Source organism: Talpa europaea (genome assembly GCF_964194135.1).
Source record: "Talpa europaea genome assembly, chromosome: 7".
NCBI classification, from domain to species: Eukaryota; Metazoa; Chordata; class Mammalia; order Eulipotyphla; family Talpidae; genus Talpa; species Talpa europaea.
The window spans coordinates 44,546,789-44,561,904 of NC_140074.1; the positions used below are offsets into that span (position 1 = coordinate 44,546,789).

The following is a 15,116-nucleotide window of genomic DNA, read 5'->3' on the forward strand; positions in this document are numbered from 1 at the left end:
TAAAAAAAAATTCTGAAGATGAGGACAAACTACATGAATAAGACAATGCAAATTTTTTTTTCCTTTCAGTAACAGTTTATTGATATATAATCCATATCCCTTACATTTTACCCCTGTAAAGTGTACAATTTGGTAGTTTTTTTTTTTTTTTTTTTTTTAAATAAATTTTATTGTTATATTCCCCATACAATTGCAGCCCCCCATTCTGACCCCAATCCCTCCCCTCCCGCCGCCGCCCCCCTAAAAGTGTCTCTGGTTCATAGTTTTTTGTTGATTTTGATTTTCACTTTCTTATAGTTATTCATTTTCCTGGTCCCTTATTTAAGTTTTCTAGATTCCTGCTATGAGTGAGACCATCCGGTATTTTTCTTTTTCTTTTTGGCTTATTTCGCTGAGCATGATCCCTTCCAGCGCCATCCATGTTGCAGCAAATTGCATGTGTTTATCTTTTTTGAATGCTGAGTAATATTCCATGGTATATATGTACCACATCTTCTTGATCCAGTCATCTATTTTTGGGCATTTGGGTTGTTTCCAAAGCTTAGCTATTGTAAACAGTGCTGCTATAAACATAGGGGTGCAGGTGTTCTTTGGAATTGATGTTTCTGTGTCCTTTGGGTAAATACCTAGGAGTGGAATTGCTGGGTCATATGGAAGCTCTATGTTTAGTAGGTCCAGAAATCTCCACACAGCTTTCCACAGTGGTTGGACCAGTTTGCACTCCCACCAACAGTGCAGAAGAGTTCCTTTTTCTCCACACCCTCGCCAACATTTGTTGTTGCTAGTTTTTTTAATATGTGCCATTCTCACTGGTGTAAGATGGTATCTCATGGTAGTTTTGATTTGCATTTCCCTGATGACAAGTGATGTTGAACATTTTTTCATATGCCTGTTGGCCATTTGCATTTCCTCTTCAGAGAAGTTTCTTTTAAGCTCTTCTGCCCATTTTTTGACTGGATTATTTTCTTTGTTGTTGTTGAGTCTCATCAGCTCTTTGCAGATTTTTGTGATCAGTCCTTTATCATTAGTGTTGGGTGCAAAAATGTTCTCCCAGTTGGTGGGGTTTCTCTTTGTTTTTGTTATTGTCTCTTTTGCTGTGCAAAAGCTCTTTAATTTGATATAGTCCCAGCTGTTTATCTTTGCCTTCACTATCACAGCTTTGGGTGATGTGTCTGTAAAGATGTCTTTGATGTGCAAATCACGTAGTGTTTCGCCTATATTTCCTTCTATATATTTTATGGTTTCAGGTCTTATGTCTAGTTCTTTAATCCATTTTGAGTTGATTTTTGTGTATGGTGTGAGGTGGTGGTCAAGCTTCATTCTTTTGCATGTAGCGACCCAGTTTTCCCAGCACCATTTATTGAACAAACTTTCTTTGCTCCAATGCATAGTCTTTGCTCCTTTGTCAAAGATTAGTTGACCATAAACCTGTGGGTTTATTTCTGGATTTTCTATTCGATTCCATTGGTCTGTATGTCTGTTCTTGTTCCAATACCATGCGGTTTTGATGATTATGGCTTTGTAGTATAGTTTGAAGTCTGGGAGTCTGATGCCTCCATTCCCTTCTTTTTTTTTCAGGAGAGCTTTGGCTATTCGGGGTTTTTTGTGATTCCATATGAATTTCATCAATAATTGTTCTATTTCTTTGAAGAATGACATTGAAATTTTGATTGGAATAGCATTGAATCTGTATATTGCTTTTGGAAGGATGGCCATTTTAATAATGTTTATTCTTCCAATCCATGAGCAGGGGATGTCTCTCCATTTCTTTGTGTCTTCTTCTATTTCTTTTAACAGTGTTTTATAGTTTTCTTTGTATAGGTCCTTTACCTCTTTTGTTAGATTTATTCCCAAATATTTGATTTTTTTTGTTTCAATAACAAAAGGGATGGTCTTTTTGATTTCTTCTTCTTCAGATTTATTGTTTGTGTATAGGAAGGCTACTGACTTTTGCGTGTTGATTTTGTATCCTGCCACTTTACTGAACTGATTGATGAGTTGAATTAGCTTTTCTGTGGAGTTTTTGGGGTTCTCTATGTATAATATCATATCGTCTGCAAATAGTGATAGTTTGACTTCTTCTTTTCCTATTTGGATTCCTTGGATGTCTTTCTCTTGTCTTATTGCCCTGGCTAGGACTTCCAGTATTATATTGAAAAGCAATGGTGAGAGTGGACATCCTTGTCTTGTTCCAGATCTTAATGGAATTGCTTTCAGCTTTTCACCATTGAGAATGATACTGGCTGTTGGCTTGTCATAGATGGCCTTTATGATGTTGAGGTATGTTCCTTGTATCCCAAGAATTTCAAGGGCTTTTATCATGAATGGGTGTTGCACTTTGTCGAAAGCTTTCTCAGCATCTATTGATATTATCATATGGTTTTTATATTTCTTTTTGTTGATGTGTTGGATAACGTTGATTGATTTTCGGATGTTAAACCATCCTTGTGCCCCTGGAATGAATCCAACTTGGTCGTGGTGAATTATCTTATGGATACATTGTTGGATTCTGATAGCTAAAATTTTATTGAGGATTTTTGCATCAGTGTTCATTAGGGAGATTGGCCTGTAGTTTTCCTTTTTTGTGTTGTCCTTGTTCGGTTTTGGTATTAGTGTAATGTTGGCTTCATAGAACGTGTTTGGTATTGTCCCTTCCTTCTCAATTTTTTGGAAGAGTTTGTGAAGGATAGGCACTAATTCGTCTCTGAATGTTTGGTAGAATTCATTTGTAAATCCATCAGGTCCTGGGCTTTTGTTTTTGGGGAGGTTTTTGATTACCATTTCAATTTCGCTAATTGTAATTGGTCTGTTTAGGTGTTCTATTTCTTCTTTATCTAGCTTTGGGTGATTGTAGAGTTGTAGGAATTTGTCCATCTCCTCTAGATTGTTAAACTTGTTTCCATATAACTGTTCATAGTAGTTACTGATTATTTTTTTGATTTCTGCTGTGTCCGTTGTGATTTCTCCTCTTTCATTGATGATCCTGTTTATTTGTGCTTTCTCCCTTTTTTCCTTTGTGAGCCTGGCTAGGGGTTTGTCTATTTTATTGATTTTTTCAAAGAACCAGCTCTTGGTTTCATTGATCTTTTGGATTGTTTTTTTAGTTTCAATTTCATTTATTTCTGCTTTGGTTTTTATTATTTCTTTTCTTCTACTGGTTTTGGGTTTTTTTTGTTGTTCTTTTTCTAGATCTTTGAGCTTCGAGATTAGGTTGTTTCTTTGCGTTCTTTCTTGTTTCTTGATGTGAGCTTCTATTGCTATATATTTTCCTCTTATTACTGCTTTTGCTGCATCCCATACATTTAGGATATTGGTGTCCTCCTTGTCGTTCAATTCAAAAAATTTTTTAATTTCTTCTTTGATCTCCTCATTAGTCCAATGGTCTTCCAGTAGTGTGGTTTTTAATCTCCATGAGGTAGGAAAGTTCCTTGCCTTCTTTTTATGGTTTATTTCTAGTTTGATGCCTTCATGGTCAGAAAAGATGGTTGATATGATTTCAATCTTGGTGTATCTGTTGATGTTTGTCTTGTGCCCCAGTATGTGATCGATCCTGGAGAATGATCCGTGTGCGCTTGAGAAAAATGTGTACTCCATTTTTTTGGGGTTTAGTGTTCTATAGATGTCTGTTAAGCCCAATTGCTCTAGGTCTTTATTTAGAGCTTTGGTTTCTTTACTTATTTTTTGTCTTGTTGATCTATCCATTGTTGATAGTGGTGTGTTGAAGTCTCCCACTACGTATGTGTTTTCTCTGATGTCTGTTTTCAGAGAGGACAACAGTTGTCTGATATATTTTGGTGCTCCTTCGTTTGGTGAGTATATGTTAATGAGTGTTATTTCTTCTTGAAGTATTGTCCCCTTGATCATAATGTAGTGACCATTGGGGTCTCTTTTTATCTTTTTGAGTTTGAAATCTGTTTTATCTGATATAAGTATAGCTGTTCCTGCTTTCTTTTTTGGTCCATTTGCTTGTAGGATTGTTTTCCATCCTTTAACTTTGAGCCTATTTTTATCTTTTGTAGCTAAATGTGTTTCCTGGAGACAGCAAAAGGTTGGGTTTTGTTTCTTAATCCAGGCTGCAACTCTGTGTCTTTTTATTGAAGAGTTTAGTCCATTTACATTTAGAGTTAATATTGATATGTTAACATCTGTATTTGCCATTGTGTTTGTCTTTCCTTTGATTTTATTTATTTATTCTTTTAATAACTTTTTTTTTTTTTTTTGGCCTTCTTTCATTGTTATTCGTCGCTCTGAGGTTCTGGCTTTAGGACTCCTTGTAGTATTTTTTGGAGTGGGGGTTTAGTTGCAATGAAATTCCGGAGTTTCTGTTTGTCTGGGAAGGTCCATATTCTTTCTTCAAAGAGGAAGGAGAGCTTTGCGGGATAGAGTATTCTTGGTTGGCATCTGTTTTCTTGGAGTCTGTTGACTATGTCCCTCCACTCTCTCCTTGCCCGTAGTGTTTCTTCGGAGAAGTCTGATGTCAGCCTGATTGGTTTTCCTTTGAATGTTATCTGTTTCTTCCCTCTTGCCAGCTTCATTATTTTTTCCTTGTCCTGGATTCTTGGGAGCTTTACTATTATGTGTCTTGCTGTATTTTTCCTTTCGTCGTGGAAGTTTGGTGTTCTTCTTGCTTCTTGTATATCAATTTTCAGCTCCTTCTTCACATTTGGGAAGTTCTCTTCAATTATCTCTTTGAATATTTTCTCTGTTCCTACATCTCTCTCCTCTCCTTCTGGTATTCCTATAACTCTTATATTTCCTTTCCTCATGGAGTCAGATAGTTCCCGAAGTCTTTCTTCGTTCTTTTTCCTTCGTACTTCTCTTTCCTTTTCTGTTTTGGTTCTTTTTATTTCTATGTCTTCAAGATTACTTATTCGTTCTTCCATTTCATCTATTCTGCTTTCATTGCTTTTCCCAGAATTCTTTAGTTCTTCCATTAATTCTTTGATCTCCTGCATTTCTTTTACTTCCCTCTTTAGGGACTCAATTTCTTTCTTCTGACCATTGTTTTCCCTCTCTAGGGACTCAATTGCATTCTTCTGATCGTTGATTATTTTTCCCTTATCATTGTTTTCCTTTATGACTTCTGTCAGTTTTTTAATCACGGCAATTTTAAATTCTCTTTCTGGAAGGCTCAGAAATTCTTCCAAGTTATTGTCGTTGCAATCTGGGGGCTGGCTTTCTTTTTGTGGTGTGCTTTTTCTCTGGAGAGTTGCTAGGTTGCGTGTGGTTCTTCTCCTCCCTACTGTCTGTTTTCTAATTTGCCGTATGCGTTGGGACACTGTGTTGTTGGGACTTGCCGGCATCTTGGGTGGGCTTCTCTGTTCCCCTCTGGTTCTTCCAGGAGTCATCTGTCAGTTTCAAGCAGCCTTTACTGGAGAAAGGTCCCTGTTCTAAAATGCCGATGTGGGGACACACTCCCCTGTGCGCCTGGTCTGCCCCGGCGGTGGGTTCCTGCTTCCCTCTGGGCTTGGACTGCAGGCCAGAGGGGGTCTGGCGTGGGCGAACTTCCCCCGCTCACCTCTGGCTCCTGAGGAAGCCTTCTGCAGGTAGTCTTTACTGAAGAAATGTCCCTGTTCTAAAATGGTGATGTGGGACACACTCCCTGCGCTTCTGGTCTCAGGCACACTCTTCTGCGCGCCTGGTCTGCCCCGGCTGTGGGTGCTCGCTCTCCCTGTGGGCTCAGACTACTTGTTCAGAAGGGGCCCGGTGTGGGCTAACTCCCCAGCTGGCCACTAGCTCCTTCAGTAGCCTGTGCTGGGGTCAAGTCGCTAGGTGGCACCAGAGATCTCTCCTAGAGCCCTTGGGGAGCTGATTTTCCACCCCGTGGGACAGGGAGCAGAGCGGGGATGGTAGGGTACACCTCAACAGCTTTGGGGTGCTGTGTCTGCCTTGTGCCCCACCGTCGTGGGGAACCCACGCCCCTAATTTCGTGCCCCGGGTCTCAGTTCCAAAGCCCTCAGTTCCAGGACGCGGGCTGTAGCCCAGATCAGTGGCGCGGGAATGGCGCCTTTTGAATCCCGCTCCCCTGCCTGGGCGCCTTGTTCCTGCTCACTCAGGGAGGGCCTCCGCCCGGGTCTCAGTTCCAAAGCCCTCAGTTCCAGGACGCGGGCTGTAGCCCAGATCAGTGGCGCGGGAATGGCGCCTTTTGAATCAGCTCCCCTGCCTGGGCGCCTTGTTCCTGCTCACTCAGGGAGGGCCTCGCCCGGGTCTCAGTTCCAAAGCCCTCAGTTCCAGGACGTGGGCTGTAGCCCAGATCAGTGGCGCGGGAATGGCGCCTTTTGAATCCCGCTCCCCTGCCTGGGCGCCTTGTTCCTGCTCACTCAGGGAGGGCCTCGCCCGGGTCTCAGTTCCAAAGCCCTCAGTTCCAGGACGCGGGCTGTAGCCCAGATCAGTGGCGCGGGAATGGCGCCTTTTGAATCCCGCTCCCCTGCCTGGGCGCCTTGTTCCTGCTCACTCAGGGAGGGCCTCGCCCGGGTCTCAGTTCCAAAGCCCTCAGTTCCAGGACGTGGGCTGTAGCCCAGATCAGTGGCGCGGGAATGGCGCCTTTTGAATCCCGCTCCCCTGCCTGGGCACCTTGTTCCTGCTCACTCAGGGAGGGCCTCCGCCGTCTCCCCGCAAGCCTAGGTCGCAGGCACAGGGGCCTGGGCAGCTGCAATCCGAGCGCCGCTTTCGCGCAAGCTTACCGGGCGGCCGGGGCTGTGTGCTGGTGCTGGTCTCCTCCTGGGGGGCGGGGCTCTCTTTTTAATGGCGCGTGGAGCTCACCTCCGCGGCGGATCCTGCAGGGTTCGCCTCAGCTCCCGTTCACGGGGTGTGGTGGCTGAAATAGTTCCTTTCCACTCACAGTCCCCTTGCTGCGTCCTTTGTTCTTGGTGGCCGTTTTGGTTTGTTGTTTCCCTCCTCTCTGCCGGTCGGAGAGTGCCGCCTCTGTGGGCGGGGGAGGGGAGCAGGGTTCTGCGCTTCCCTCCCTTCTCGTCCTCTTTTATGGCAACTTTCTTCTTCAGGCAGTTTGCTGGAGTCGTCCGTTTATCTTCCGTGTCCCAGTTCTCACTGGGACCTGCCGCTTTTCCTCCCTATTAACTTTTTTTAATGGGAGATCTTACTCGCAGTGTCTCCTCGCCGCCATGTTGCTCCGCCCCCAATTTGGTAGTTTTTAAGTACATTTACAGAGTTGTACAACCATCACTAATTCCAAAACATTTTCATCTTCCACAGCACAAACTCCTCCAGCCCCATGCAACCACTGTTAAAGTCATGCACCACTTAACATTTCTATCAATAGTGGGCCATATATAGGATAGTGTTCCCAATCACCTACACTCTGATTTTTGTACAATGACAAAATTCCCTAACTGATTAAAGAAAAATGCCTAAGTGCTATGGGTGGACTATAGGTGGACTATAGGTGGATTCTACCCTAAAAAACCAAATATTCCTAAGAAAATATTGATATATTGAATTAGTGATCACTAGAATGTAATCTAGTCACCTGAAGAAAAACTTAGTATCTTTTAATAGTCTTTAGAAACAGAAGATATGCTTATCAGATGTTTTCTAGAAATAGCAATTTTAGTTTCCCTTCTAAGGCAATAAATTTCTGATCATGGGCAGTGTTGAATCCAAACAGTATAGAGAGGTGTTCTGCAGCTTGCAAGCCGTTGACGTAAATGCCTTGTGCAGATATGTCCCTTAAGTTTTTAATGTTTTATCTTCCTTTATAGGTTGAACATTTTCATAAAGACATAGAAGCTTTCCAAGAAGATTATAAAACAGCTTCATTTGTAGATTCTTCACAAGTCAGTCTCTATGAATACTTTCATATATCTCCTATCAAGGTAGGAGAAAAACAAGTCATCTATTATATCTTTAGTAATACGGATAACACTAAATTGACTTAATCTGTTTGAGGGAATATGACATTTAAATTATGTTCTAAAATAGTATGTAAACTGTAACTTCACAAATGTAATTACAAATGTAAATAAGCAACAAAGGAATAGTCTTTAACTTTTTTATTTACTCATATTTTTTCACCATGTGGAAATAACAGCAAAACCACTTATACCATGTATTTATGTTTTTAGCTTCACTTAGCATTATGTCCCTATTTCTGGGGCAGTTTTCAAAATTGTATTTATAATGTATATATAGATATTAATTTATAAAGAAATCTTGATTTAAGAATTGAAGATTAATTTGAACTATAGGTAAGTTTTTAATGCAAAATTTCTGAGTTATATAATAGTGAAGAAAATTATTGTACAACTATATATATGTAAATTATATATGTATATACATATATAAAAGTGCTTTTTGGCAGAATTTTAACCATGTTAATTTCATTCTAGCAGTTGAAACATTCATTTTTTGAAGATGTTTGAGTTATTTTTAGCAACTTCAGTTTCTAGATTATTAATGTCATTAACAAATACATAAACATTAATATTTTCCTAGCTCAAACAAAAGAATTGGATTAAATATATAACCATCCGTACATCACTGAATTTAAATTTTTTTAAGAATTCTTTTGGATTTTAAAGTTCTTATTTAACTTTGCACATATTTTTGCATAATCCAAATAATATAGAAATCCTATTTATGCTGTTATGAGTTTGAAATGAAATTGAATTTTGAACATCAGACTTGTCATTATGAAGAAAATGCTTTAAATAATTCTCTTTATCTCCTAGTTGCATTTAAGTGTTTCGCTGAGTTCTGGTAAAGAAACTAAAGATTCAGAACAACATGAAGGACTGATGGCAGTTCATTCTTTGAATCTTTTGCTGAAGAGCATTGGTGCCACTCTTACAGATGTACAAGATGTAGTTTTTAAGTATGTTTAATATTCAAACCTATTTATTTAATAAAACTCCATTTCACATTTACCTGAAAATTTTATAAGTAAAAAAATGTATGAAATATATTGCAGAGCTTAGACAAAATATGGCTTTGCTGCTAAATGCAATACAATTTAAGTGCATATTACCTGCTAACCCCTGCTGTTAACAAAATAATTTCCTTAAGAAATGGGGACAGAGACCATGAAAGTTTGTGTAGTTTTTAAGACTTTTCTTACTGAAGAAAGGATTCATTAGACGCTCTCTTTGCAAAGGTATGGCATTTAAGAGATGTGACTTCAAGTCCTGGAGTAGAAAAACTATTCAAACATGTATGACTAGAACAAACTGAATGCTATCATGGGGGAAGTGAAAGGATCAGTTTAAATGTTGCAGTCAAGAATTTACATTTTGATGTGAGTCATTATGGAAGCTATTATTGTATCTGGCCAAAGAAACTGAAAGAATTTGAGTGGAAATGACTTTTTCAGTAGCACCTGGAACTGTTATTAAGAACAGTAGTAAGAATCCTTGTGTCCAATAAGAGGTAACTAAATTTTTGTAAAGTTAGATAATAGTCAAATTAAAGAACATAGGTTTGAAGACATTGGGGGGGGAAAGGAGATTTCTGATCTTATTGCTGTCATATCTGTTGGCATAGAGCTTACCACTTACTGCTTTGGGATATACTGTGGTGGGGTACAAGTCAGCCCATCTTCATTCCTCAGCTGTCAGCTCTCAGGCAGAACCTATTGAAACTAAACTCTGATCACTCTTGAGTAGCTATTTTTTCCCTTTATTTCAGTGTGTCAAACATTTTCTATGTGGGCACTAATAGGACAGAGTTGACAAATACACTTCATGTCCATAAGTGGGATCCAAGGGATCTCTGAATCCCCTAAATAATGTAAAAATAATAACGTGAAAATATTCTTAAAAGGTTCTGTGAGCAGATTGTAAGAGAGTAGATTCTCTGATTGGCATGACAGAATATATTAAAAGATTTGGAGAAAAATTCTAGAGAAAATAAAACCTTTTATTATCAAAAATATTCTGATAAATGCATACATACTGTATGTGTATATGTACATATTTATACATTGATATGTTTTCTTCAGGCTTGCTTTTTTTGAACTCAATTACCAGTTCCATACAACATCCGAACTGCAGTCTGAAGTAATAAGACACTATTCAAAACAGGTATGTCAGATTATCTTACAAAAGGTACAGTGTGGTATATAACAGTAAAACCATATGTGTCTATTTATATAATTTAGATCTGGGAAAGAATAGCCTTTTCAAAAACTTAAAACATGTTTTATTTTCTTAGAAGTGTAGAAAAAGATTGACCTCAAGCACCATTTCAATTTTTTGTCTTTTTAGCCAAATCCCCATCTATGACAGGATTTCTGTATTCAGTAACTACAAAGCATCTGAGACAGCTGTTGCATGCTAGACAAATGAGTGAATATCACTCAAAACATTTAGATTTGGATCCTAGTTTGCCATTTACCTACTCTGTGACCCTGAGATTATTTTATCCATGTTCCTCTGGTGTATGAAATGATGGTGGTAATAATAACTATCACACATTGTTATAAAAATTAAAGAATTTGAAGAATATTCTAATACCTAATTGCCTCTTTAAGAATAGTGAAGAAGGCAAAGGAAATATGGATTAGGTATTGAAAGTGGCAGTGAGGATGTTAATGGGAAAAGACTATTCTAAATGAAAAATATTTTGTCTTACTATCCAAATTGATTTAATGCTCATATTTCATTTTTAGGCCATTAAACAGATGTATGTACTTATTCTTGGGCTTGAAGTTTTGGGAAATCCCTTTGGCCTGATTAGAGAATTTTCTGAAGGTGTAGAAGCATTTTTTTATGAACCTTATCAGGTAAAATAGCTACCTTGTATAGTATATTACACTAATACTTTTGAATAGATAGTGCATTTCAAGTATTACCTTGAGTTGTAGGTATAAGTAAATTTTGGGAGACACAATAAAAGGACATAAAATGTTTTGCAGTAAACAGTGGTAAGAGGTGTTAAGAAATTTGGGGAGAAATTTTTACCTTTTCTCTCAAAATTTAAACTTAAGAGTTCTTAGATGAACTGAATTGTAAGAGAGATAAACTTCACACTGTGTTAGTAGGAAGAGCAACAAAATGGACAGTTTTGCTTTTCAAAATAGTATGAGACAGCAAAAATAATTTTGCAAACTGACATTCCATAAGTAGTCTTAGAAATTAAATGGCACAACTTAATGATTGTTCTGTGTCAAAACATCCAAACCCCCCTGTTCCCACTTACACATGTAATGAAAAACAAACTAAAACTAATACCTGTTTTATACACTGGAATTTAAAGCATTAGAAATATTAAAAATTAAAGTTTTTTTAATTTATTTTTAAAAAATTACCAAAAATAGTTTGTGCTTACCTTTTCCTCATGTAATTTGCAATGTGGAGCAAGCATTTTTTGTATGCATTAATGAATAAGCATACTCCTATTAGGTTGGAATCAACTTCTAGTATTTTGAGCTTTCTACTTTCAGTGTCATGAAATATCTCTTAGAATTCCGTTACTATGAAGTTTATTAGCTAGTGTCGCTTCCTCAAAGCATCTTTTATCCTTTTTGGCACTCTTACTAATATCAGTAAGTTCATTTTTTTAATGTAAATATAACATCATCATCATCATCATTATTTGACTCTTTAGGGAGCCATCCAGGGTCCAGAAGAGTTTGTGGAGGGCATGGCACTAGGACTAAAGGCACTAGTTGGTGGAGCTGTTGGTAAGAATGCCTACCCAGTGTGACTATGCTTGAAAGTTAATTATTTGCTTTTACTAAAGAGTTATAATTTCTGCTAGGTGGATTAGCTGGTGCTGCCTCCAAAATCACCAGTGCTATGGCTAAAGGGGTAGCAGCTATGACTATGGATGAAGATTACCAACAGAAGAGAAGAGAAGCCATGAATAAGCAACCAGCTGGTCTTAGAGAAGGCATAACTCGTGGAGGAAAAGGCTTAGTTTCTGTAAGAGATTTCCCAGGGTTATGAACTTTTAGGGAGTATCTTTTAAATCCCCATTCTGTGAAAAAATGTAAAAAATATAAATATACATATATATATATATATATATATACACACACACACCTTTTACTGCAAATATTATTTGAATGTTGTAGGAACACTATATAAAACATGTTAACAGTCTCCAACATTATTTTGTTTAAATGAAATACCTTAGAAATATGTTAATTCTTACAGAATCCTGAAAGGAGAACTCTGCATTTTATTGTAAGCCATATTTGATTCTTCAGGGCATCATGAAAGTATTGTAAATTTTCATTGTGCTTTCCCTCTAGGGCTTTGTAAGTGGCATAACAGGAATTGTTACAAAACCAATCAAAGGCAAGTATAGTAGCTCCTTGGGTTGTATACATAATATCAAGTCTTTCACAAGTTGATTCTATTTTGATTCTTATTCCATTTGTTTGAAACTGTCTTTTGGTTTTTAGGAGCTCAAAAAGAAGGGGCATCTGGTTTCTTCAAAGGTGTTGGGAAAGGTTTGGTTGGAGCAGTAGCAAGGCCAACGGGAGGCATCATAGACATGGCTAGTAGTACGTTTCAGGGAATAAAAAGGTAAATAAATTCTCTTTGATATAAGATATTAGTAAAATACTTAAAACACAAATAATAAGTAAATCTGCTGTCTGGATCATTCACTTGGTTATGAACCCTGTAATGTGACCAATTGCTTATCTCTGCTTAACTCTTTTTTTTTTCTTTTTTTAAAGATTTATTTATTTATGCATACAAGAGCTGGGGTACAGGCCAGAGATGCAGGGCGTGAGAGGATCCACTAGAGACAGAGTGGGGAACAGAACAGGCAGACTGACCAAAATACATTGCTGAGGGAAGCAGCCGGTGAGACAGGAGAGATCTGCCTCACCATATGGGTCTCTCCCTAACCGGCCAGGGATCGAACTCTTGCTGCCCAGGCTGTGGATTGCCCCATAGGAAGTGCTTAACCCCTTGCACCACCAGGGAGGCCCTACTTAACTCTTTTTTTTTTAATTAATAATAAATTTTATTTTTATATTCCCCATACAATTTCAAACCCCCATTCTGACCCCAGTCCCTCCCCTCCTGCCCCCCACCCCCCAAAAAGTGTCTCTGGTTCATAGTTTTTTGTTGATTTTGATTTTCACTTTCTTACAGTTATTCATTTTCCTGGTCCCTTATTTAAGTTTTCTAGATTCCTGCTATGAGTGAGACCATCTGGTATTTTTCTTTTTCTTTCTGGCTTATTTCGCTGAGCATGATCCCTTCCAGCGCCATCCATGTTGCTGCAAATTGCATGTGTTTATCTTTTTTAAATGCTGAATAATATTCCGTGGTGTATATGTACCACATCTTCTTGATCCAGTCATCTATTTTTGGGCATCTGGGCTGTTTCCAAAGCTTAGCTATTGTAAATAGTGCTGCTATAAACATAGGGGTGCAGGTGCTCTTTGGAATTGATGTTTCTGTGTCCTTTGGGTAAATACCTAGGAGTGGAATTGCTGGATCATATGGAAGCTCTATGTTTAGTAGGTCCAGAAATCTCCACACAGCTCTCCATAGTGGTTGGACCAGTTTGCACTCCCACCAACAGTGCAGAAGAGTTCCTTTTTTCTCCACACCCTCGCCAGCATTTGTTGTTGCTAACTACCATGAGATACCATCTTACACCTACTTAACTCTTTTGATCCTTAAGTTGTTGCCTTTCTTTGTTTCATTTCAACTTTACAGAGCTCTCCTTTATTCATCATTCACTTCCAGTGGCCTTGGCAGGAAAGGCTTGTCAGATAAAGCAAGCTTTTCTGTTCTCTTGATTGAAATATATTACAATAATACAATGCTATATTTCAGTTACAAAATTAGCAAATTAATATTCTGGTCACCTTTTTGAGAAATAAAATATAACATTTTATATTTCCAGCTCAAACTATGCTTATGATCACCCTTACTTTGTACAGTCTTATTTTGTTATGAAACTATTGCGTCTATTCTCTGTTTTTCTTCATTTGTACAAATAATCTTAAACATGTTTTCTCTTACTCCAAATTAAATTTAAGACTGAGATCTAGTAGTTGAATTGTTACCTCTGTTCTGTAAACTTGAGGCACTTATAAGTGATTGAATTCAAGGTAAAGTCAGATAGGTTAGAAAGTCAGATAGTTATAAAGATAGTCAGATAGGTGGATATCAGTTTCTTTTTGTGTAATATATTAATTTGCTTCCTACTCTATAGGGATTAGTACTGTCATCGTAAAATTGTTCCTCTTGAGTCAGTATTTCTACTGTTTATCATAAATATATTCTTTTAGCTTTGTAATTTAAAAGATGGAAAAAAACGGCTTCAAACTCTTCTATCTGTAACTTTAGTTTCATGAATAAAATGTGTTGAGTCATAGTCATCATCAGATAAACTGAAATGCAGCTGACATGACAATATGAACAAAAAAACACTAAAGAATTCACTAAAAAAAAGTTGAAAACTTTAATTTTTCCAGTAAAGTGGCAAGCTACAAATCAATATACAAATATCTGTTGAGTTCCTTTGTGCAAACAATGGATCAGAAGAGAAAGAACTCAAGGGAACACTCCCATTTATGAGTACATTTAAAAAGAATTACAGTAAGTACCTAGGAATTAAACAAAGGAGTTGAAAGATGTGTAAATGAAAACTCTCAGACTTAAAGAAATGGAAAGAGAGCCTCTGCTCATGGATTGGAAGAATTAGCATTATTAAAATGGCCATCTTACCCAAAGCAGTATATAGATTTAATCAAAATTCAGTAGCTTTCTTCAAGGAAATAGAGCAAAAATTACTGAAATTCATATAGAAACACAAAAAATAGTCAAAACAATTCTGAAAAGAGAAAAAAAAAAGGTATTCCACTCCCAGACTTCTCATTCTGTTTGTTTGTGTGAGCATATTTAAACATTACCAAACCATATAATGTAAATTAAGCATTAGTAGATTGAAAGCAATAAACCATATAATCACAGATGAAAAAATTTCTTACTGAAGTCCATATTGCCATTTAAGATTTTCATAAAACAATAATAAGCAAGAACAAACTAAAAGTAGAAATGAACTTTCTTGTCTTGACAAAATGTGCTGTTGTAAAACAAAAACAAAAACAAAGCACTAGTATCTATATTTCATGATGATCTCTAGAAGCTTTATCTTTATTTATTTATTTTTTTTAATTAATTTTATTT

General features: G+C 37.5%; 1 protein-coding gene across 1 annotated transcript in view; it reads left to right on the plus strand.

Moving 5' to 3' along the window:
- The window catches only part of VPS13A (vacuolar protein sorting 13 homolog A), a gene marked incomplete at its 3' end in the record, with an annotated part of 180,645 nt that overhangs the window by 141,380 nt on the left and 24,149 nt on the right, over positions 1 to 15,116 (plus strand). Inside the window, exons 60-67 of the mRNA XM_084236962.1 lie at positions 7,719 to 7,832; positions 8,688 to 8,830; positions 9,953 to 10,034; positions 10,622 to 10,735; positions 11,560 to 11,635; positions 11,713 to 11,876; positions 12,209 to 12,263; positions 12,362 to 12,485. Coding sequence (XP_084093088.1) covers positions 7,719 to 7,832; positions 8,688 to 8,830; positions 9,953 to 10,034; positions 10,622 to 10,735; positions 11,560 to 11,635; positions 11,713 to 11,876; positions 12,209 to 12,263; positions 12,362 to 12,485 — 872 coding nt within the window. The remainder of the gene's footprint in view (positions 1 to 7,718; positions 7,833 to 8,687; positions 8,831 to 9,952; positions 10,035 to 10,621; positions 10,736 to 11,559; positions 11,636 to 11,712; positions 11,877 to 12,208; positions 12,264 to 12,361; positions 12,486 to 15,116) is intronic.